The sequence below is a fragment of the Artemia franciscana genome, chromosome 8 (assembly GCF_032884065.1).
Source record: "Artemia franciscana chromosome 8, ASM3288406v1, whole genome shotgun sequence".
Taxonomy (NCBI): Eukaryota; Metazoa; Arthropoda; class Branchiopoda; order Anostraca; family Artemiidae; genus Artemia; species Artemia franciscana.
In genome coordinates, this window is record NC_088870.1 from 49,160,669 (window position 1) to 49,186,818 (window position 26,150).

Below are 26,150 nucleotides of genomic sequence, written 5' to 3' on the forward strand. Positions count from 1 at the left end.
ACTATTAAATAATTTTATTTCAAATATGTCACGACTTGATTTTCTTTCTGCTAAAAACCATATTGAAAGAAAAAGAAATTACAAGGGGTGATAGACCCAATTCTTGACTCCCCTTTGTTTTTTTTACCGATTCAGTGCTTAGATAGTTCCTGCATAATAATTATCCATTTATTTTGTTTTGTTATTTACCACGATGCTAAGGTTCTAAGCCCCTAAACCTTTTCAAAATTGTGTGTCTTGTGAAAAATCTATGTAAAAAATCTTCGTCATTTACTTTATCAGCTCTTCACGGTCATAAATCAGTATTTAAAAGATTTTTCATCCTTAGTTAAAAAAAAGCAATCTTTCTTGCCGCTAGGTAGTTTTCTAAAGTCACAATAAGAGAGAAAAAGAAGAAGAAGAATAAGGAGGAGGAGGTAGCTGCAATTTCAAAGGGAATGAGAGAAATAGTAGTAATGCATTGGAGGCATAGTTATAGTTACAACTTAGTCACAACTAAGAGAGAAGAGTAAGAAGAAGAAGGAGGCTTCAAATTCAAAGGGAATGAGAGAACTAGTAATGTATTGGAAACATAGTTACAACTAAGTCACAACAAGTCACAACTAAGAGAGAAGAGGAAGAAGAAAAAGGAGGCTGCAATTTCAGAGGGAATGCGAGAACTAGTAATGCATTGGAGGCATAGTTATAGTTACAACTTAGTCACAACTAAGAGAGAAGAGTAAGAAGAAGAAGGAGGCTTCAAATTCAAAGGGAATGAGAGAACTAGTAATGTATTGGAAACATAGTTACAACTAAGTCACAACAAGTCACAACTAAGAGAGAAGAGGAAGAAGAAAAAGGAGGCTGCAATTTCAGAGGGAATTCGAGAACTAGTAATGCATTGGAGGCATAGTTATAGTTACAACTTAGTCACAACTAAGAGAGAAGAGTAAGAAGAAGAAGGGGGCTTCAAATTCAAAGGGAATGAGAGAACTAGTAATGTATTGGAGGCATAGTTAAAACTAAGTCACAATAAGTCACAACTAAGAGAGAAGAAGAAGGAGTCTGCAATTTCAAAGGAATGAGAGAACAAGTAATGTATTGGAAGCATAGTTACAACTACGTCACAACAAGTTACAACTAAAAGAGAAGAGGATGAAGAAGAAGGATGCTGTAGTTTACAAGGGAATGAGAGAACTAGTAATGTATTGGTGGTATAGTTAAAACTATTTCAGAACAAGTCACAATTAAGAGAGAAGAAGAAGGAGGCTGCAATTTCAAAGGAATGAGAGAACTAGTAATATATTAGAGCATAAAGAAGAAATTCTGGAAGCCCGATTCAATTACACCAACAATATCTAGTAATATATTGGAGGCATATTTAGAACTAAATCACAACATATCACAACTAAGAGAGAAGAAGAAGGAGTCTGCAATTTCAAAGGAATGAGAGAACTAGTAATGCATTGGAAACATAGTTACAACTAAGTCACAACAAGTTACAACTAAGAAAGAAGAGGAAGAGGAAGAAGGAGGCTGTAATTTCAATGGAAATGAGAGAACCGATAATGTATTGGAGGCATAGTTACAACTAAGTCACAACGAGTCACATCTAAGACAGACGAGGAAGAAGAAGAAGGAGTCTGTAATTTCAAAGGGAATGAGAGAACTAGTAATATATCGGAGCATAAAGAAGAAATTCTGGAAGCTCGATTCAATTACATCAACAATAACTAGTAATACATTGGAGGCATAGCTGCAACTAAGTCACAACATATCACAACTAAGAGATAAGGGGAAGAAGAAGTAGGCTGCGATTTCAAAGGGAATGAGAGAACTAGTAATGTATTGGAGGCATAGTTACAAGTAAATCACCACCAAGAGAAAAGAGGAAGAAGAAGAAGGAGACTGTAATTTCAAAGGGAATGAGAGAACTAGTAATGTAGTCTAGGAATAATTACAACTAAGTCACAACAAGTCTGCAGATGAAGATGACATATTGTCAAAGATTGTCCTTTTCGGTCTACCGTTAGGGGATTAAGGAAAGTCAGATCACCGTTGGTTTGAGTGGAAGGATGTTGTAGGGAAAATTTTTAGGGAAGCAGGAACTCCCTTGGAGGATATTAGGAGGGGGGCTTTGAATAGATTGGGACAGAGGATGACTGTGTCTGGCTTTGTTGGTCTCAGGTGACTTGGTGCTGCCGTGACTTCTTAGCAGTAGTAGTAATCTTTTAGTCATTTAGAAAGGGCATTCGAACTTTTGATTGCCATTCGAATGAGTGCTCTCTCAATCTTTTAGGGTAATTAGTTCAATACGATCATCTTTGAAAAAAAAAAGTAAAAATAAATAAGAACCCACCCGTGATATTTTTTCTGGCGAAAACTACAAATTCCAAATTTTCTAGATAGAAGCTTAAAACTTCTTAAGTGAGACTTATAAAGCCCGCTTGACTTTTTGAAGGTGTTTCCCTCTTTTTCGCAAGTTGGGAAATTTTTCCCATGTTCCGAGCTTTTAATGGGTAGCATTAAAATAAAAAAAAAATAAAATTATGTATTTGCAATCAACATTAAACTAATTTTTCTTATGTGTTAATTGTGATTGGAATTCTTTTTTGTTAAAGTTTTCATGACTATTGGCTCAAGTCGCTCGACCTATTTTATTACAAAAACAAATTTTTGTAATTTTTTGTCTCTGAGTGCTCTAAAAATAATCACAAAACAATATATCTATACGTAAATATCCAAATTTTGACTAAAATTGAAAGCGTGTCGAACGGTAGGTGGTGAGCAGATAAGAGGTCTATAGGTCGATTTACTAATTTTCATAAGTGCCTCAAAATTTCCTTTTCAAACTTGAGATTAATCTTAATCCTTCTGGGTAGCAAAAAAACTTATTTCTTAGTGTGTTGGAGATAAATTGTTTCCAGAAGCTCCTTAGTTTTTCCTCTTAACTCATTTTGTTTATTTTTTTTCGAAGTTCTTTCGCACTGATTTTTTTTTTCGAAGTTTACTCCAAAATCATGCGATCTCATCCTTGCCTCTTTTTTCGATTGCAAAAAGCAATAGTCACTTATATATGATGAATGATATATCTGTAAACGACTTTTATCAAGTTGTAATAATTTTTTTCGAATATGAAATATGCAACAATTTCATCAAGTAAAGAGACGAAGTTAAATAAGAGAAAAACAAAAATATCTTCTTTTAGGCTCCTAATGACCAGATATTTTTTATTGACGAATTTTTTCAGGACTGTGCATTATTCTTATGTCATATGTGAACAGCAGAGTCTTGGATCCTTTAAGGTAGAAGGTCCTCAATGCTATTCCTCTTTGTATCTAAGTATTATATTAGTTTTTCGTATACCTTTTCTGGACAATGCATACAATATATTGAGTCCCTGACAATAACAAAATAGAAATAGTACATTTAAAAGATTGGTTACAAGAGTAAGGCAAAATGAAATATCTGACCACCTTTTTTTTATAGTAATGTTCCTTTCTTTTTTAGCCTTAATATTTCCAATACTTGCAATCAGTTGTGAATTGAGAAACCTACTTTAATAGCAGGGGCAAAGTTCCTGGACAACCGAATCATAATTCGAAAAATCATGCTCCTCTTTGTACCCAAGTAATATACTATTTTTTAATATAACTTGTCTGGACAATGCATACAATATATTGACTCCCTGGCATTAACAATATATAAAAATAATACATTTAAAAGATGTAGTAACAAGAGTGTGGCAAAATAAAATATCTGACCACCCCTTTTTATAGTAATATTGCTTTATTTTTCAGCTTTATTGTTTCTATTGCTTGCAGTCAGCTGGGATTTGAGAAACCTGTTTTCGTAACAGGGGCAAAGTTTCTGGACCACCGAATTATAATTCGAAAAATCAAAGAAGTAAGTTGAAACGATTTTATATATCATGATAATATTAATATATTAGCTGTTGGGGTGGCTTCGCGCCACCCCAACACCTAGTTGGTGGGGCGCTTCACACCCCCCCCCCCAAGCCCCCCCGCGCACGTAAGTCGTTACGCGCCATATTAGTTACGCGCCATTGTAGTTGTGTCCCTGTGTCCCACCTGTGAATATATATATATATATATATATATATATATATATATATATATATATATATATATATATATATATATATATATATATATATTTATATATATATATATATATATATATATATATATATATATATATATATATATATATATATATATAGATATATATATATATATATATATATATATATATATATATATATATATATATATATATATATATATATATATATATATATGTTGCATATAAATAGATTGTCAGGTTTACTGACTCTTGAACATGCAACATATAATTGTCCATGGGAAAAACAATCCGTATTCAGATCTATACCTCATTATTCTAATGATGTGTCCCTGTGTCCCGGTCGTCATTTGTGTCCCGATGTCCCAGTTTGTAATTTCTCTTTGAGTGTCCCGGTCGTCATTTATATTCCCTGTGTCCCGGTGTCCTGGTCGTCATTTGTGTCCCGGTGTCCCAGTCTGTAATTTCTATTCGAACAATCCCTGTGTCCCGGTCGGCATTTATATATCCCGCCTGTGCCCCCGGTGTCCCCGTTGTAGCTTTGTCCCTGTGTCCCGGTCGTCATTTATATTCCCTGTGTCCCGGTCGTGATTTGTGTCCGGGTGTCCCAGTCTGTAATTTCTCTTTGAGGCTCCCGGTCGTCATTTATATTCCCTGTGTCCCGGTCGTCATTTGTGTCTTGGTGTCCCGGTATTTAATTTCTTCAGTTGACAAACATGACGTCAGTCGACAAACAACTTCATGACGCATACAGCTCAATCCTTATAATGACGTCAGTCGACAAACATGACGTCAGTCGACACACAAACATGACGTCACTCGACACACACACACACAGACAACTTATTTTTATATATATAGAAGATAGATAGATTGATATTAAGAAGACCATATCATATTAACATATCTATATATAAATAAATAAGCTGTTTGTGTGGCGACTGACGTCATGTTTGTTGACTGACGTCATTATGTGTGCCGAGGAATCACAAGAGCAACCTGAAACAGCCTGGACAGCGAGAGTCAAAACGCATCAAAACTGAAAATGATAGCGATGATAATTGGGTTTGGAATTTTGACTTAGATAAGGTCATCAATGTCTACCAGATTTTAGTTAAAAAAAAAAGGTTCGGCGATATGTATTTCATAGTGACGAAAGACAAGTCAAGGTAAAACAAACCAAACAACTTGAAAGTGATACCGATGATAAAAAAAAACGACGTTGAAGGGACTATCGTTTCCCAGTTGCAACATCTTTTCCACATAAATAATAATTTAGTGCTTCTGTTCAAAACAGCAATCGAATTGATGCCTACTGATACGCAACTATCAACGAAGTGGTAATCGTTATGGTCGGTTATTTATATATGACGTCAAAGGCTTTGTATATGACGTCATTATAAGTACATAAGAAGGCGTTTCAAAGAGAAGTTTTTATTAAACTCATCGATGCTACGATCCCGTACAATATCCTATCATTTTTTGGGATGGAGCCGACCGCTATCACTTTAATATTAAATTGATAAATCCAGCCACTAACAAAGAAATGGATAATAAATTGATAAATCCAGCCACTAACAAAGAAATGGATAAGAAATGCAGCGCAATGAAATATTATGCCTATAGATTAATGACTTGTCATTTATTACATTCACATATAATCCATCTTGGGATTAGATACAACAGCTTTTACATCCTGGACAATCGCCGGTTCATAGACGTGACATTACGGCCCGTGTCTTCCGGCAAAAGTTCCTCTCCTTCATCTCCTACAGAGTTATGGTAGAAATACAAGTCGCAAATACTTCAGACACGGGGCGACTCCGAGAATATACTCCACCGAATGCGGCTAGAAAGGTCAGATATGACCTTGGACTTTATAACAGAAATTTTATAACTGCACTTTAGTTATGATTGAAGATTTGTGCTTATCTTTTGCAAACAAACATCTCAAGCATTTGGGAATGCCTTCACCTAATCGTACTGCTTCTATTTCTACATGTGTAGAATGGGATCGTGAACAAAGTTACAACACAATTGATCTATTGACGTATGTTACAGACCAGGACACCGGGACACAAGGAGTATAAATGACGACCGGGACACTCAAAGAGAAATTACAGACGGAGACACCGGGACACAAATGACGACCGGGACCCAGGGAATATAAATGACGACCGGGACACAGGGACACAACTACAACAGGGATGCCGGAAGGGCACATGGGGGATATATAAATGACGACGGGGACACAAGGAATATTCGATTAGCAATTACCATCAACAAAGCCCAAGGGCAATCATTAGAAAAATGCGGTATAGATCTGAATACGGATTGTTTTCCCATGGACAATTATATGTTGCATGTTCAAGAGTCGGTAAACCTATTTATATGCACAGACAATGGGATAGTGAAGAATATTGTATATTCGTAAGTTTTACGTGGTTAAAAACAAATATATATCTATCTATATTCATAGGTGGGACACAGGGACACAAATACAATGGTGAGTAACTAATATGGCGCGTAACGACTTACGTGCGCGGGGGGGGGGGCAAATCGCCCCCACCAACTAGGTGGTGGTGTGGCGCAAAGCGCCACACCATCAGCTAGTTAATAATAAAGGAATAAAGTTAAGACTAAAAAAAATGGAGTTTATATTCAAATTTTCTGAAAAATATTCTAGATTTTATCTGGAAAATATTCAAACATATAAAATGAGCAACCTAGATCTTTAAAGTAAAATTGAGGCTAGTCAATAGCAGTCGGAATTTGATGAAGAAATGGCAAAAATAAATTAAGTTCATTAATCTAATTAACCAGGAAAAATTAATGAGGACTGAAAACATTTCAGAGACCTCAAAACAAGGAGAATTTAATTGAGAGATTTTAAAACATTTTATATGACTAAAAGAAATTTCAAAATACTAGCAAAATTCGTACAAAAAAAAAACAAATATTCATAGTGTGTATCTCAGCTCTTCAGGTATTTTGATGTACCTGTCAGGGTTACGGTGTTTTTTGTTTGTGATCTCTTCAATCTTCTTTTGTTTAATGGAGTCTACACTTTTTTCTTTTTTTTAGTTCCCCGCTTGTTTGATAATTCTACTTTCTTTTATTTTTTTTTTTCCACAAATAACACTATATTAATTCAAGAGGTGATGTTACTTTTCATTTTTGTAAATTTTATTGGCCTAAATTCGCCCTTCTTACTTTTTCCTTTGCTAAAGTACGTTTTAAAAATATGTTTCAGCTTTCAGTTTTTCTTCAAATTTTTTATTTTTTTAATGAGACATTTTTTGGTTTGGCAGAGGTCATCAGTCTTTGCAAAATGTCTGTTTGCTTGTGGCTGAGCATGTGAACCTCAAATACCGTTTTGTTTTTGTAGCCATTTTTTGCTTTTACAGCCATTTGGAGCCATGTTGGGCTTCAGACGGCCTCGTTATTTGTGTAAATACAAATCCAGGTGTTGGCGCTGTGAGAGAGAGAGATAGAAAAAAATTATATCAAGCAAACAATCACTACATTTTAATAGCCACCCAGAGAAGTAAAAAGCCTGTTTGATTGGGTTGATAAAATACTATAACCATATTTGACAACTGTGAAACTTGTGTCAACTGTGGAAAAACTCTCTGAATCTCTGCCTATCTACTTTTAACATCTTCACTGCGCCCACCGTCGTACTAAAAACTAAATAAAAAAATCCACAAAATGATTTTTCAAAGGAAGTAGCCCAATTAAGCCAAAAATAAGACAATATAAAGTCAAATAATTTTCAAGCGTAAAACTACCATAAACGAAAAAAACATAACAGATGAATTTTATCAAAGCTAAAAAAGTGAAAACATTTCAAATGTATTTTGTTTTCAGTTAAGTGCAAATTACGTAATGGTCTTTATAGTAAAGAAAATTCGACTGAAATTAAGGAGTCACATTAAGAAATTAAAGCGAATATTAACTATTCTGTATAAAGGGGACTCCCCATCCTTAATCCCTAATTTTTACGCTAAATTGTGCCTTTCAAGTAGAAAGCTCCATTCAATCAAGAATGCGATGTGATGCCATCAAATTTACATTGGGACATCAGAGTACTCAATATGTTCTACTTCTTCTTGGTTCTACCGCCTATATATTCTGTCAAAATAAATTTGTAAAAAATTATTAGAGATCAAATCGACCATTTATTAATTTAGATGAAATAAAGAAGAATACTAGAGCACTGCTATCCACTGCTACAAAGTGTTTTTTTTATTGATGTTGTGAGTTTATCATTTTATGTTCTACTTTTGGAACTGAGCCAGAGAAATGGTGTCTAGTATGTCTCGATTACATTACTAGTTCTTTCATTCCCTATAAAATGGCAGCCCCCTCTCCTTCTTCCTCTTCTCCCTTAGTTGTAACTTGTTGTGACTTAGTTCTAACTTATCACCCATTACATTACTTGTTGTCTCATTCCCTTTGCAATTACAGCCTCCTTCTTCTTCTTCCTCTTCTCTCTTAGTTGTGCCTTGTTGTGACTTAGTTGTAACTATGCCTCTAATTCATTGCTAGTCCTCTCATTCCCTTTGAAATTACAGCCTCCTTCTTCTTCTCCCTCTTCTCTCTTAGTTGTTACTTGTTGTGATTAAATAAAAATCAAGTTTTTTAAATGAAAGTAAGGAGCGACATTAAAACTTAAAAAACGAACAGAAATTACTCCGTATATGAAAGGGCTTTTCTTCCTCAACGCCTCCCTCTGTACGCTAAAGTTTGACCCTTTCTCTTAGTTCTACTTTTTTAAAAAGGAAAACACTTTATCGTAAAGAGCGGGGCGTTGAGGAAGAAAAGCCCCTTTCATATACGGAGTAATTTCTCTTCGTTTTAAGTTTTAATGTCGCTTCTTACTTTCATTTAAAAAAACTTGTTTTTTTATTTAATTTCTGGACGTTTTTCAATTCATGCATGTTTTGATCTTGGCTCTCCGCACATAAATAATTAAAACGAAATTTGTATATTAATTTTCTTTTTGGCTAAATGGCTTTCTCATAGTTTTAATCGGAAGATTTTGAAAAAAAAGGAAAGAGGGAGGAAGCCTAGCTGCCCTCTAATTTTTTGACTACTTAAAAAGGCAACTAGAACTTTTAATTGTTTTACGAACATTTTCATTAGTAAAAAATATACGTAATTTACGAATTAACTTACGTAACGAACTTCTATATTCGTATATTTTTATTGCGTATATGAGGGAGTTCACCCCTCGTCGATACCTCGCTCTTTACATTAAAGCTTAAATTCTGTCCCAATTCCTTAAGAATGACCCTTGAATCACAAAGGCCGTAGAATAAATAGTTGAAATTACTAAAAATGCTTTCGCGTAAAGAGCGAGGTATTACAAGGAGGTAAACCCCTCATATGCGCAATAATTTCTCCTCGTTTTAAGTTTTAATGCTGCTCCTCACTTTCAGTAGAAAAAACTTCTCATATTTATTTTTTTCTTGTTTTTTAAATAATGCAAAACAAATCCTGCGCTCCCTTCATTGAAAGTCTCTTCCCCAATGAGAAGTTTTTCCATGGAAAGATCCTCCCGCTTAACCTCCCCCCCCCACCTCAACTCTCCATCCCAAACCAAAAAAATCCCCCTGAAAACGTCCGTACACCTCCCAGTAACCATTACTATATGTAAACAAATGTCAAAGTTTGTAACTTGCAACCCCTCCCAGGGAGACTGCGGGGTAGTAAGTCGTCCCCAAAGACATAGTTATTAGGTTTTTTGACTATGGTGAATAAAATGGCTATCTCAGATTTTGATCCGGTGACTTTTGGGGAAAAATGAGCCTGGGAGTGGGCCTAGGTGCCCTCCAATTTTTTTGGTCACTTAAAAAGGGCACTAGAACTTTTAATTTCCGTTACAATGATCACCCCTGGGAAAAAAAACAAAAAAAAAACAAATAAACGCGCATCCGTGATTTGACTTCTGGCAAAAAATGGGAATTTCCACATTTTTATAGATAGGAACTTGAAACTTCTACAATAAGGTTCTTTGATACGCTGAATCTGATGGTGTGATTTTTGTTAAGATTGTATGACTTTTAGGGAGTGTTTTCCCCTATTTTTTAAAATGAGGCAAATTTTCTCAGGCTCGTAACTTTTGATAGGTCAGACTAATCTTGATGAAAGTTATATATTTGAAATCAGCATTGAAATGCGATTTTTTTTTTTTATGTAGCTATTGGTATCAAAATTCCATTTTTTAGAGTTTTGGTTACTATTCAGCCGGGTCGCTCCTTAATAAAGTTCGTTACCACGAACTGTTTGACCTAGTTGTAACTATGCCTCCAATACATTACTAGTTTCCCTATGAAATTTTAGCTTCCTTTCTCTTCTTCCTCTTCTCTCTTAGCTGTGAATTTAGGAAACTACCTCGCGGCAAGAACTATATATTTGTTTTTTAAGGATTATAAATTTGTTAAATATTGATATATGACCGAGAAGAATTGATAAAGTAAATAAAGAAAATTTTCTTACATAGGTTTTCACAAGATACACAATTTTGAATATGTTTAGGGTCTTAAAACCTTAGCATCGTGCTAAATAGCAACACAAAATAAAATGATAATGATTATGAAGGAATTATCTAAGCACTGATTTGGCGAAAAAACAAAGGGGAGAAAAGAATTAGGTCCATGTCCCCCTGTCATTGGTCAGCCATACCAAAAACAAAGTAATTTGATGCCGGAAGTACTATCCGTCTCACTGGGACACTGTTGAATGAATAAATACTTACTTCCATGGATATTTCATCTTGATCTGTTAATGAAGAAAGAACTGGATTTTAGCTGACATGTTAGTGACGACATGGCTGGGTGTGACTAATTTTTAGCCCAAGTCACAACTTTGACCTCTCAAGTTAGATAATAGCAGTCATGAATTGGTGTAATAATGAACCTAAATTTTCTGTATCTTCTAAAAAGATTACGGAGAAACAGTTGCAAGATGCCATGATAAAACTCTAAAGACATGCTAAAAAACCAAGTTCTGTTGAATCGTAGCCAAATTCAATAATTTTATCGATGGGCTTAAGTCATTGCTCCTTATTACAGATATAAAGCCATGGTAATGAAAGAGTCAAAAATCCTGTCTATCATGTTATTTATGCTTGTTTTTCTAATTGACAAACAAGAACAACAAATACAGAAAGCAAAAAAAGTGACAACAGCGATAAAACAAAACATCGACTTCCGCTTTCACAATGCCGACTTCTTCCTGATTACCCACGTTTGGAGAATAGACTTCATGACACAAAAACTGATTGCTTGTGTCAATTCAAGAGGTCTTGAGCCATATCTAGCGAATTCAAAGAAGCCATTCACTTAACTTAATTCAAAAACTTAAGAATTCCTGGTGTTCAAATCTGGATTACGACAAGGAGACTCGTTAGAATTGTGAGCAATGCTTAATTTTCAATGTTTTATTGGTAACACCAACTGCTTCAAGTGAATTAATGAAAAGAATAAATGATTTTTCAAAGCAGATATGGACCAGATACACAGGCTTCTTCAGTTGACTGAATTATATTTGTACATATGTCATTTCTTTGTAGTCTGTAAACAATTCTGAATTGAAGGGTTAATCACTTACAGCTTTACTTCTAAGTTCACGTGTGCATAATTTTACAGATATGTAACGCACACACTCGTATTGGTCAGAAAGTTTTAAGGCCTGCAAAAGGAAAGGCCGTACTCGTCATCCAGGACCTTGAAAGGAGCTATGCTGACAAATGGAAAACAAGCCCACTTGAGGAATTCTTGTATCAGGTACTCCTCCCCTATTTATCATGGTATTTGGTATTTTTTTTTTTTTGTATTTTACCTAATGATTTAAAAAGATTAATGCAGGATATACATGATCATTACTTGTACAAATAATGTCTATGTTTAAAAACATTAGCTACTTTTTTAGAGATTGGTGGTCTTACTGTTAAATTGTTAGGGCTTCAAAGGCATCCTTAGAGTTTGTCTACAGTAGCTTCTGTTGTTCTATAAATGGAAAAGGCTCTGATTTATGACTGCATGATTTATAATTGGAACCATAGTGCTCAAGAGGTGGTTTAGTTGTATGGTTTACAAAAAAATAAATATCCCTCTTAGCATCAATCGGGTCACTTACCTTTAAGACTCTTGGAACCCATATATCTCAAACCTGTTAACAGATAAGCAAGCTTTTGAGAAAAACTAATGAAGAACAATAGATGAGCTACATAGGTTGCCATCCATCCTAGGTGTCATAGTTGCCAAAACTATAATTATATTGTCTTGGTATGATAGTGAGCACAATAGTATTATCTTTTCAAAGAGAGGTCCATCCTGCTCTCATACTCACCGGCGTGTTTATCTCTTAGCAATTGTAGCAGACAATAGAGAAATGTTTAATGTAGATTCATGTTTTATACCATACTTCCTCTCATACTCACCTAAGATGACAAAATGAGTTATCAAAGCTGTATCAATAGCAGCATCCTAATGAAGACTGACCCACAGTCCAAAGTAACTGAAAGTTAAACATGTATTTTGAGTCAACTTTTAATTAACTGTTTTAAGATGACTAAAATTAAGGTCATGAGTTTATAAAGCATAAATTTGATATGATAAAAACATGGAAAACGGTAAATTCACTCCTGGGTCAAAAGGGTAAAATAGAAGTTATTAAACAATTACATTCAGAGGGGGGACTTTGACTGCCCCAAAGGATGCTGCGAATTATTTAGTTGAATATTTTTCTAGTGAGGGAGCGAAACTTTGCGATGATGGTCAGAAAAGAATTAAGCTTAAGAAAAACAAATGCAGAACAACAGAGGAGCCGCCTAGGTTGGCATCACTCATAAGACGCATATGACCAAAATAATAAGACTCATAAGACCAAAGTTTGACTGCATATAAACTGGAACAAAATTAAAATTATGGCCATAGACCCGTCTTCTCCTACTGTTAACTTTCCAGTTAGCCTGGATAGCCTAAGTGGCGTGTTTATCTGTTAGCTATTGTTGCACATAATAGAGAAATGTTGAAGTGTAGATTCATTTTTTTATACCATACTTCCTCTCATACTCACCTAAGATGGCAAAATGAGTTATCAAAGTTGCATTAACAGCAGCATCCTATTAAAGACTGAGCCACAGCTCAAAGTAACTGAAAGTCAAACATGTGTTTTAACTTTCAAATGTAATAAAACACAATAATACTGTTTCAGGAATGGCAACTACTATACATGTTGAACTTAAAGTAGAATTAACGACAAAGAGCAAGTTTCGAAAATTTTAAAAAGAACTTCAAAACCCTTGATACAGTGCCAGATTGGAATAAAAACACAATTTTGGAATCACCACTGTTGAAAGTTCATAACTGAATATTTTCAGCCATTTCGTCGGAAAGTCGGGAAAAACCTGATTTACCTTGAGTAGCACTGATATTCTTTTAATTTCACCAGATGTAGCTGGCTCTGGCTGGATAGCTGTTTAAGTGTAGGTTTTGAATCCAATGCATATATTTATGTCTTTAATAAACTCACCTGGATATTGCTAAAGTAAAATACAGTTTTTCTCGAACAAACTGGATTTCTTTGTGTTATTTCCTTGCTATTTTCTATGTAATGTTATGTTATATGGGTCCTGACATCGTACTTACATCCTAGCAAAGTGAGATGACTTCAAAGAAGTGGTTTTCTCTTTTCTAGATTTCAGCTAATTACTGTACTGAGTAGGTTTAATTATCAATGTCAGATGAATAGTCAGAAGGAAGGGAACTAAATCTAAAATATATTCCAAATATAATTTTTGCTTGAAGTTTTTTTTCCTATCCGAATTATGATTCCGCGACATTTGAGCCTTATTTAAGCTGCAATTGATGTCTTACGGTGGAAAACTTTCCGACAGAAATTTGGAATACTTTTTGCAGTGATTTAATTGCTTCTTAAGAAAGGTAATGTAACTTATAATTTTCAGCCCAGTTATCCTTTTTCTAATATTTTAAAGCCACCCTTTTTATTTGATCACCCATGGGAAAAATAAAGCAGCAGGTATTTGTTACAATTTACATGTTCTTTCTTTAAATGCAAACTCCACATTCTAGTAAAGGGTATGAAATCTCATTAACAAGGCTGTCTGATATGCCGAGTTTGACAGTTCACTTTTCGTCAAGATCACACACCTCTAAAATGTTTTCTCCTTATTCCAAAACTAGATATTTCCACCTTCATGCAAGTCTTTATTAGCAATTTTACACTTCGTAAATTTTATATTTGGAACCAGTGAAAGTTCTCAATTCTTTTGTAATGGGCTTTGTAATAACATTTTATTTCCTAGATTTTGTTACTGTTTTTACGATTTTCTTTTTACCACACTGTAGAAGGGAGAAAAAATAAGAGCCATTTATTATAAAACGAATACTAACTTAACGCGAGAAGAGAGTAAAAAATGTATAAAAAATCAGATGAGATTGTTATATACAATAAACAGAGCCAATTGATCCTGAACAATATAAAATATAGAACAAATATAAAGAAATATAGAAACAAGTGGACATACTGTAATGGCTTTTAAGAATCCTAAAATTGAAAAAAAAATTCAACCAGCATAAATATATGTATATGTATGTATATGTTTATTTCCCATCATATTGCAAAATACAAAACTGACGGAGTAATACAAGAAAAACAAAAGAAAAGAAAGAAAAACACTTCTAAGAAACGGAATCTAAAACTGTCGTAAAACACTTAGCGAAGTGCTATTACTGCCCAGGCGTGCTACATAACACTCATTTCGCTTTTCTACAGTACGCACTGGACTAGCTACTCCGTAACGTGTTGACAGATTTGCATCACTGGTCCATAGAGGCAATATAAGCATATATTTTTCATATTTGTAAAAACCCTTCTTTATGTCACTGACATCTGTCTGTGAGAAAAGCGACCAAAATGGGGCAAGCGCAAGCAAATGGGGAACTACAAAAGCATTATATAATGTAGCAAGGATGCGACGGTTAGACTTGAACTTCAGGTCTACCAACAGGCCATATGCCTTCCTAGTTTTATTCGCAAAAAAATCTTTAAGCAAGACCCGTATCGATCGGAGATTATTTCCAATTGGGACTCCAAGGTACGTAAGACGTTCTTAGTCTTGTACGACGTGCATACCGAGAGTTACAGCAACGGGATCTTGGCAGCGGCGATTAAAAACTAGAATCTCACTGTTACTATGATTACAATTGAGACCAATATGATTATATTCATCTGACAATATGCGGAAGTTTTCTTCAATTCCTGCTTGTGTTCTACTTACATTCAATACGTCATATGCGTAATATATTAAAGGAACGTCTATTCCTTTAAAAATACATATCGTGAGGGCTTTTTGCTGGGGCTCGATTCCACTGCTATTGAACAGGGGCGGGGAGGCCAGAGCTCTCTGTCTAATACCTTTTGTAATGGACATTGGCAGGTTAAGATCTGTAATCCCAGATAAAACAGGGACCTTTACTCTAGCATTCAGCTTTGCATACATGGCGTGCATAGCCCTAACTACCGAAGGATCTGTACCACGTTTATATTTTATCAGCAGTGTCTGTGGATGTACGTCGGAGTCAAAAGCTCTAGAGACATCCAGCCCCGCAAAAAATGGTACTTCATCATTTTCAGCAGCATGAAGTAACAAATTTGAAATGAGATGATGATCATGTTCACGACTTGCACCTTTCTTAAAACCAAATTGGTTCTCTGGCGTGTAACACTTACTAGAAATTTCATCAACAACCAATAGATCAATTACTGTGCATAAAACGGGAGAATCAGTTATTGGCCTAAAGGAGAAACAACAGTCAGCTGGCTTTCCTTTTTTCAAAATAGGACTAATTAAACCAGTACTGAATAAATTGGTGACAATGCTAGTAACAAAAATCATTTGGTAAAGTAGTGAGAAATTTTCAACTAAGAAACAAGAACCAAATTCCAAGCGCTTAGCACAAATCGAATCCGCACCACGGGAAGTCTTTTTTCGTAGTTTCAGGATGTATTTCGTGACTATTGGTGGAGTTACGACAAAACCAAGGTTATTAGCAGACTTGAGAAAGACCCTGTCAAGTTCTTTCTCAGACTTACTCTCGAGTAATGGATCGGGACTGGAGAATTCACCTTGAAATTAGTTTTACCACTGTTCAGTACTGATTTGAACAGCACTGCAAGATTTAGACTTATCGTGCCTTAGAACTCTCCAAATAAAATTTGAAATCACTTTTAGCCTTGCCAAGTATTTAGGCTGTTTACTTTGCCTGGTGACGTTCTAACACTTTTTCAAAATAGCGCTTTGTGTAGAGACGGATTTCATTCACCACTCCACTACGCGGCCTGCCACCCTCCCTCCAGATATGGAACCAGAATTTTGACTTTGCACAGGAATCAACGATATCTGGATTACCCAACCAGCCAGTTTTTTGGTTTCGGCTCAAAACCCCAGGACTGGGACACTCGCATGCTCAGCGACACGTAAGGCATGGACAATTTCAGCATAATAAATATTTAGCAGAATTTGCTGCTCGTGCATATTAATAGAAGATTTCTGAGAGAGCAGCTGAAAAGGCACTTTGATTTTAGTAAGGATACCATCACTTATACCCTGGAATGCGAGCAAATTGGTTTTTTCCCAATCAATTATTTTGCACCACTAGCTACAGCTGCTTGACCGGGTAGGCTCGGAAGGCATCTGACGAATGGGGAAAATGTTACTGATCGGCAAATGGTCAGAGGTCTGGATTGAAGTGATAACTGCAGTTTTTGAGTCCGGTTTTATTTCCAGAGAGCAAAACATAAAATCAAGGTATTACTTGCTTCCTGAGGGGTGGATGTATGTAAAGTCTTGGTTATTTTCTACTGCACAAGCTGGGGGCACATGCTACTGAGAATATTCGTTCGACTACTACAGTCGTCAAGGAGATTACAGTTCATGTCGCCAGCCAAAATTACTGCAAGATTAAGAGACTCACAATCTGAGGCAAGAGTGCTGAGAGCTCGACACGCTTTATCAAAGAGTACTTCGCAGCCAGCATTACGGTAATCAGTAATCAAGTACACCGAAGCAATCACAAGATTCTGGATTTTTACCGCAATAAAATAGTCACTATCACGAAAGAGATCAGGCATTAGTTCGTTTCGTGCGAGCACAGTAGTGCCACCACTCGGTCTACTCACAACACTATATTTAGCAGCAAGATAGTAAGTGATAGTGGTAGCGTCAAATTAAGGATAGGGGGGCTATCTGAGGTAAGCAGGTGCTCTTGCACGCAAATAACATCATTTGTTTTGCATAGAGTCTGAATAATTGGTAATTTTACCGGGGCACCACCGTTAATATTCCATGATGTAACTCGTAGCCCAGGATTAGTTTTGATGGATACATGAGTTTCTGTGGAACATGGCACTTGTAACTATAACACGGGTGATCAGTTTGGGAGCGAAGGGCACACTGGACATTGTTCAGGCAGAGATAATCACGTTTGATGGAGTGCCCTTCTTGTCCACAGCGTGAACAACGGGCAGTAGCCTTACAGGCGGCAGATATATGACCATACGCCTGATTTATAGCAGAGGGGTGGGAGGGGCACGAATTCCTCCACGTGAACCCGCTCATATTCGACGGTAAAAGGAGCCGACATGGTGGCAGTAAGATCATCACAGCATGGAAATTGCAGCTTATAAGACCTAATACTGCCAATACGCAAGGCTTTGATGCAGTTGGTCACTAAATCACAAAGCTGGTCTTCAGTAATGTTTTCAGGGACGAAGCGAGCTATTCTGTAGAACATAGGAATTATCAACTGGGGCCTTAGAGATTCATCTTTGGCCTTAATAGAGTAAGCAATTGTGGATGCTGCGTTTTTGTCACTGACGACAAGTGCCATGTCTCTCTACCGGGTCTTATCTCGGTCATCGATATTTTTGAATCGCCACAAAGATTGTCTGTAAACGCTCTACGCTCCTTGGGATCAACCAACTTTTTGCCGGGTTTTTCAGGACGGTGGCATAGGTCGGCCTTGGAGGTGGCATTAGAGATGCTTCTGGAGAGGGCATGATGCTACGTTGCGTCTGGACAAAATTGTCCACTTTCAAGCAAAGTTCATTAACTTTACGGGTTAGGGTTGCACTAATCTTGCCGAGGATAACGGGAACTTCGTCTGGCTCGTAGACCACAAAACGTGGCAAAAGAATTCGGCGCTCGGCACACTTTTCTAAGATTTTCAGTATGTCAAGACGGTTTGCCGATGATTTCTGACTGTCACTAGGACGATAACTGCAGTTTGCGAAACCCCAAAGTTTTTTCTTAGCTTCCATTATCTTTTCACTTTCAAAAAAATCCGAGGCAACTTTCGCTATATTGACATGAATATTTATAATCGCCCTCGCTCGAAACAGAAAGTTCAGAATAGGGCACCATACCAGTTGATCGTCATGCATCTTAAATTTAATTAAATCACACCTCTGGTTCGGTGAGAGAAGAATGGGGTGGAGCTACAGCGCAAATTCTGATGTGGGACCCACACTTGATCACAGACTGGCATTTGCCAATATATTCCAAGTGAAATAAATCTGCAATTATATTCCGCTATAAATAGGCAGGGTTGTCAACACTGTGCAAGAGAAGTGAGGGAAGCGTTGGAGGCTGTCTACCTTGTCCCCGCAATTTAAGTGGCAAGTCCGGTGGGTACGACGGATCTTGCAAACAACTCTCTCACCCCTCTTCTGCTTACTTTTTTTTCTCCTACCTTTATCGTAGCGTTATTGCCTATAAATATCGGGTAGTCTTAATTGTATTCCCACTACTGGATCCCGACCTATATTATATAGGTCACTGATCATGAAAATATATATAAGAAAGTCCAAAGTTCCCAGGGCAATTTTCACTTAAGTACCAAAATAATCCGCTTATTCAAATTATAATCCTATGGTCACTGAATTAAATTATCAAAATATTAGCTGTAGGTCAGGTAGAGACTATAATCTTTCAGTAATAAGTTATATCCAAAAAAAAGTTCCTCACACCATGAACTCTGAATCAAGACTAATTCAGACTTATGAGATGACTTTTGTAACCCGTAAAATATACCTCGCCATTAATGGATAGGAATCTGACCTTAAACATGGGCAAAAAAATCAAAAACAATTTAGAAAAATTTAGGGTAAAATTTAAAACCATATAATTACTCTCTCAAACAAATCTTCCAGATTAAGCCGAAGCTCTGATTCACAGTTTCCCGTTGTTTCAAGTTTAGTGTCATTAACAAAGAACTAAAGTGAGAACCCGGTTTAAATGCAGAACTTATTACCTTCCATTTTTTACGAATATCATTGCCACAAGGTTAAAAATAGTTTAGAGAATAGAAATACTTGGCTTCCCTATACAATAAATTATATTTTCAATTAAATTTCGAATTGAGAAAGACAAATAGTACTCCCTGAAGGGGCGGCGAACTTATAAGCTCTATAGAGATTAGGTTTCCTTCTCCTGCGTCTCTGTTACGGTACCATAAAAGAACTTAAATAAACAAGAAAACATCTTATCATTTTCAAGCAAGCCTCATGATTTTTCCACCCATTTACACCCAAGAAGAGACAACGCTTTCTCACCAAACCTAACAGAATAAGAATCAAGCACTTGAGCCTTGTTATTCTTCCTGTTTTTAAAACTAAACTGATAATGTAAGATTTTCAGTCATCATGATTAGAAGTTGTCCTCCATGTCTACACCAGTTATATAGTAAAAATACCACTAAAATAGTACTGCACGAAACTACAGCTGATTGAATACTTTGACAGAATATACAAAGTTTAGCAAGTGAATTTTGAGATGCTGAATTTTCAGTGCCAATCCTGGTTTTCAGTATACTATTTTTATAGTAATATTTTCAGAGAAGCATACATTCCATGATAATATTTTTTTTTCAAGTTTCATTCTTATGGAGGATTTTATGATGTTGACCTGGAATGGGTTTCTCTAGAAAATGTCACATTTGTATGCTCCATTACAGAAGCAATTCTTAATCAACGATTGATGGAAGGGGCTGTAAGTCTTACAATCAGGTTAGTATCAGTTTTGTGTAGATAAAATCATTGAATCTATATGTATAAAATGTTTATAGTGATGGTAACAATTATGGTATACGGTTTGTCGTACAAGAACAGAAAAACAGAGAGTTTTCTTGCCAAAAAATTATTTTAGTAGTGGAAAGGATTACCATAGATGGTTTGCGAGCAAATAACAGAGAAACAGAGAATTGACCTGTAAAAAATACTGCGACTTAAAAACTTGTTGTTCCTTTTGCAGGTTTAATATTTTCAAAAATTGAAATCGATCCCGTTTTAAAAAGAATTAGTTATTTTTCTCTCTAGAAGTTTCATTTTCTTTTCCGTCTAGATTTTTTGCTTAACATTAGTCAACCGAGAAGCATTGCCTTGCCTGATTTTATTAATTTGTGACTTTTTTCTTTTAAGAAATGAAGATAAGTGTGAATGTTTTATAAAATATTTCACACAAATAAACCAATTTGATAAGGCACACTTTTTAACACAGGAGTATATGAGGGTAATATCTACTTTATTATATCTAACTTTTGAGTAATTGAAGTATATTTTACTATATTTAATTATATTTATCATATATAAAACTTAACCATGCATTCTTTTTTGTATGAATCCCCTGAGGGACCCCTTAGTAAATTCAAAGAGAGCCGGAATAAGTATTGAGGTATTTAAATGCTCTTTTTATCTTAAAAAAGGAAACAATTAAATGTTTCCTTTATCTTAAAAAAAGTTAAAAATTAGCTGTTTCCTTTTATCTTAAAAAAGGAAACAGCTAGTATATATATATATATATATATATATATATATATATATATATATATATATATATATATATATATATATATATATACAGAGGCTTTTTTAAAGCACTGATAAACTTTAGCACCACAGGTAAGGAATTAAAGAAGGGGTAGCTACCCTCCTATACGGAAAAATTTATGTTTGTTTCAAGTTTAAATCTTGTCCTTACTTTCAGTCGATAAATTCCATTAAACAACAAAGAGGAAGAGAGTAAAAACCTCAAACGAGACTACGGCCAGTAGAGATGAAAGACTAAAACAACGCGGATATTTCGCCTGTATCCAAACTAGGCGTCTTCAGCAACATGATAAAAAGAAAAAACACTAAACTAAAAACAAATAAAACCACCACCAATAATAATAAATACAATTGTCGCTACTAATCCACGTAGGGAAAAGAAGCTATTCGAGTTACTTCAATGAGAACATCAAAGCAACTGATATTGTCATGTCTGGCCAGTTCGGCTTAAGAACTTTCGTAAAATCTATTTTTTGAATTAATTTTGTAATAGCAGCTACTTGATCTCCAGCTATTGATTTTATTCAATTTTTAGGACAGCATAATTAAAAAAAAAATGAAAGGTCACCATCTAAAGACATAGTATGTTTTTACTGAGGGTAGAAAAATCGGAGATGGGGTAAGATCAACACTAAAAAAATCCCTTTACTGTAGCACAATGTATTTTTCTGCTCATAAAGAGTAGTCCTTTTGTTTCTGTTCGATTCAGTCTTTTCTCGGTGTTCCAGAATCCTTGATTCGATCTGATCACCCCCGAAAAAAACAAATAAAAGTACTATCGTTATCTTTCTAATTAAAAAAAAATGCAAAATTTCATATTTTTTAAGTACACGCCTGAAAACTCTGTAGTAGGGTTTTGTGGTACACAGATTTTTCACTAATATCACTTACCGTTTTAAAAGTCCCCCTTCTTTGAAAATGGAACAAGGTTTTTAGGGCTCGTAACTTTTGAGCAGCTTCAAGCTTACGTATCTCGCATTCAGGGTTTAGCCTCTTTTGAACCTGAATTTTAGAATTACTTACCCAATTCTGCTGAGTTATCAGCATTTAGCAAAAAAAAATCATCTTTAGTACTATTACGCTTTAAAACGTCTTCCCACCTTCTTTCTGCATAGACCCCACAAGTGTGCACATTAGGTCCATATCTAGTTAAGAGCATAATAAGAATAAATAAATTGTACACTAAAAAAGATGTACTGTATAAAATCTCCCTGTTCGTGAAACTTTTAAAGCAGTTGTCAGTTGTCAGTTGTTGTCGTTTAAACTTTTAAAACAGTTGTCAGTTGTCAGTTGTCAGTTTTCACGTCAGTTGTCAAGCAGATAATAATGTTGCTTTTTTAGCTGACATCTTACAACACCCTGGCCGTGTGCACAGAGCAGTATTTTCAAGTCACAGAATTCTAGAAAGTGCAGTTCTTGTCTTGTTTGTGAGCGGGGGATATTCATCTGTATTTCACGCTCACCTTTTCTAAATTGTCTTCTATTAGGGTGGCTATTAGGGTGACTAAAATCTTTTGCTCGTCTGGAGTAACTTCAAGCTTTCATTCTTGATTGGTTGATAGTTGTAGTTCTTGCAAAAGCGGTGTGCGCGAAAAACTCTTCAAAAAATTCTACAAAAGGAATTGTTCCAAATTCCAGTCGTCATGGTCCTGAAAATGGACCGTGACTACCTCTGGAAGACCATAGCCATCAAACTGTTGGAAATTCATTCAACAGCATGTTACTACTTCTTTGTCAGCCTTTAAGCACTTATCTAGTGTTGCTAGAAATAAATCAAAATCCCATTAGTCACTTCCAATGTCTAGAAGAACAGCATAGTTGCTTGATGACGGCTCGTCATCGAAGTCAGACCATCCCAACTGCAAGCTGAGATCACATTAAGCAAATATTAGCTTTGTTATTAGGGAATTATTATAGAAAAATGTATATTATAAAATAGAGTATATTTCAAATATATTTTGCAAAAAAGAGTGTCTCCTATTGGTATTTTTCACTCCTCTGACCCTGTAAATAATGTAAATTAACTTCCTGGGTGTAGGGCACGTGCCTCAAAAACCACCCCCTCAATCTGCCCCTGGCACTACTACAGTACATTTAAAGACAATTTTAACACTTCTGTATATGCATAAAATTTTTCTTGTTCTTTTCCCGTTGTTTTTTTGCTTGCAAACGCTCCCCTAATGATCTCATATATATTCCTAATTAATAAATTTCTCTATTGTTTTGCATGTGTCAATGCTTAGTTTTCGCTGTGAACAGATTTCTTAAATTCTTAATACCATTAGACATGGCTTATTTCAAAAGAATTTCGAACATGTTGGATACAAGGCCGTATCCAGGGGGACAGGGGATTTGAACCCCTCCCTCCCTGTAATGTTTGTCCAACTCGTAAAAAGTAACAATATTGGATATAAACCAATTTTGTGCGTTTTTCGATGTTTTTTGTACCCCTCCCCCCAAAAAAAATCTTTTTTTGTATTATTTTTCATTTTTTCATTCCATCATTAGTCGCATTAAGCAAATATTTACTTTGTTATTATAGAACTTGCTTAAAGTTTAGTCGTCCAAACAGAGCCTTTGTTCTGATCCTTTGAATGGTTTAAGAAATCTAAACTGATATCTAAACTAAACATTAAAACTTAAATGGAAAAGAGATAGAGATATATATATGACAAGATAATACTTCATTGATAAACGACAACGACATTCTAGCAAAGAAGGCTGTATTCATTTTTCAAGTCAAATATGTTAAAATCTAAACAACGTTCATAAGCACAACGAAAACAGTTTACAAAATTCAGTAAATAAGTAATTGATAACGAAAAAAATATCTCCTCTCCCGATCTCTTAGGGTCACTGGTTTCATACGATCCCCTCTGGTAAAAATAAACTCGCATTTGTGATCTTTCTTCTGCCAAAATGCAGAACGCCTCATTTCTGTATATAGGATCTTAAAACCTCTACAGTAGGGTCCTCTGATATTCTGAGTATAAGAGTGTGATTTTCATTAAATCATTTGACGTTTGGGGGTGTTTCTCCCCTTTTTAAAATATTGGTAATTTTTTTCCTGCTCGTAAATTTTTACGGGTAACATTAAACTTAATAAATTTTATATATTTTGGGTAACCATAAACATTCGATTCGTTTGAAAATCAGTGCCAATTCATGGAAGCGCAGGTGCCGGGGCTTATGAAAGAGGTTGTTTCATTTTCAACTTTTTGCTGAAAATGCAAAAATAAAATCATTTCTCCATGAAAATATAAAAAAAAAAGTATTTTCGAAATCTTTGGGCGAGGAGAAAAATCTTGTGAAAAGGTTGCGAATTCCCCCTCTTAGACGTATTGACACCAATGGATATACTATTTCTTTTCGTTTTAACGTTTTACTATTTCTGTTCGTTGTACTATTTCTGTTCGTTTTGTTCGACACTTCTTTGCTGTTCTAATCAAAAAATTGTATACATTTTTAGGTCACCTGGGCTTGAAGAAGAAAGAAAAGTTATTTATTTGGCGTTTCAAAAACTCGGTGAAAAACTAATTCCAGCGTCAGCTATTCAACAATTTGCCAATCTCACAACGAAATTATACGAAAAAGTAAGTCCTTGAAGCATTTGTTAGGTGTTTTTATGGAGGAGGAGCAGAAATTAAAACAGATTGAAGCTACTCATGTCCATGAAATACAATGAAATCCTGTTTTGAATAAAATATAGGAAATCTACGATTTTCTTTATCAAAATACTAAAGACAGTAATAACGAAAACTCACTGTTTGAATTCGGTAAAAGGAGACTTACGCAATCATATATGTATTAGAAAATCAGATAAAAAGTTCAGTTTTCAAGGAGCAAGGCCTCTATATGCAGCATTATAATAAGTAAGTCAGTAATTTACTTATGCCCACTCATACAACATGAAAAAGTGGAGTAAAATAAAAAAAGAAAATAATATGACTTCTAATTCAACGGAACTTTAAAAATCGCACTCATACAAAATATGTACAGGTAAGAAGCTTGCCAGTTTATGAAGGTAACTTAGACCTTGCCGACTCTTCCATCTCAGGTATTATATCCAGAGGACCATGCGTATTATAACAGTTTAGCAATAAGGAATTCCTTTTGTGGAGCGACATGCGTAGTAAAATTTTTTAGGTACTTTCAATAAGCTGAACGAAGCTTCAATTTTCTGCCGCTGATTGCCACTCCCATAAAGGAGTGATATGCAACAGGTGTGGCTGAGAAACAGCTGAATACAGTCTAGACAATACTTTTCTGTTAAATGTATACTTAACGGAAGCTAGTTTGGCATAGCTGAATCTAATTGCCTTAGATACATTTTCTACTAAAAGAGTTCTAGTGCTTGTTATGCTACATCTGCAAGTGATGCCTAGGCATTTCACCAGCTTTTGCGGAAATACTTTTGCCCCACCGACAACAACATATGAAGTGGCGTGGCGAATCCGGGTAGAATTTTGTATGCATAGTCGTGAACCAAAAAATAAAGACCATATTTTTTTAGCGTTCACACGGACGCTTAAACAATCATATCCACGAGTTAGCTGGTCTAGATTGCACTGGAGAGTAGAAATGTTGCTACTTATCCTAAGTATGTCGTCAGCGTAGCACAATAGACTAAGATCGCACGAATCAATTATAAGGCCACCATTAATACCTTTTGTTACAAATGAAGTCGATATACTGAACAGCACGGGGCTAACTATTGAACCTTGTTTTAGACCTCTTATAATTTTCACTGGTCGTGACAGAGTTTCTCCATTTAACTTAATTGTAATGAAAGAATTATAATACCAATATTTAAGACATGCTATAACCTAACCGTTAACTCCGCACTCCAACAACTTTGTTAATACTTGCGCTTGAATTACTGAGTCAAAGGCCGATGATATGTCTGCCCTGCATATAAATAGGGGCAACCCAGAACTTTTCCCTTTAGCTATAACTCTTTTAAGAACCCTGTGAGCAAAAACACAACCCAAATTCCAATGGAAACCAAACTGACGGTAATCTAGCGAGCACTTGGATACCAAAATAAAATCAGTAAAACTGTAAATTTGACTTGATTGTGCTTTAGTTAAAAATGCAAGAATAACTTTTTGGAATTACATTGAACCTGAAAAATAAATAATTGCTTAGTA

At 35.4% G+C, this 26,150-nt stretch overlaps 1 protein-coding gene across 1 annotated transcript in view; it reads left to right on the forward strand.

The window, feature by feature from the left end:
- LOC136030708 (cytoplasmic dynein 2 heavy chain 1-like) overlaps positions 1 to 26,150 on the forward strand; it is a 575,385-nt gene that overhangs the window by 287,650 nt on the left and 261,585 nt on the right. Inside the window, exons 40-43 of the mRNA XM_065709779.1 lie at positions 3,780 to 3,885; positions 11,739 to 11,876; positions 20,048 to 20,181; positions 24,470 to 24,593. Coding sequence (XP_065565851.1) covers positions 3,780 to 3,885; positions 11,739 to 11,876; positions 20,048 to 20,181; positions 24,470 to 24,593 — 502 coding nt within the window. The remainder of the gene's footprint in view (positions 1 to 3,779; positions 3,886 to 11,738; positions 11,877 to 20,047; positions 20,182 to 24,469; positions 24,594 to 26,150) is intronic.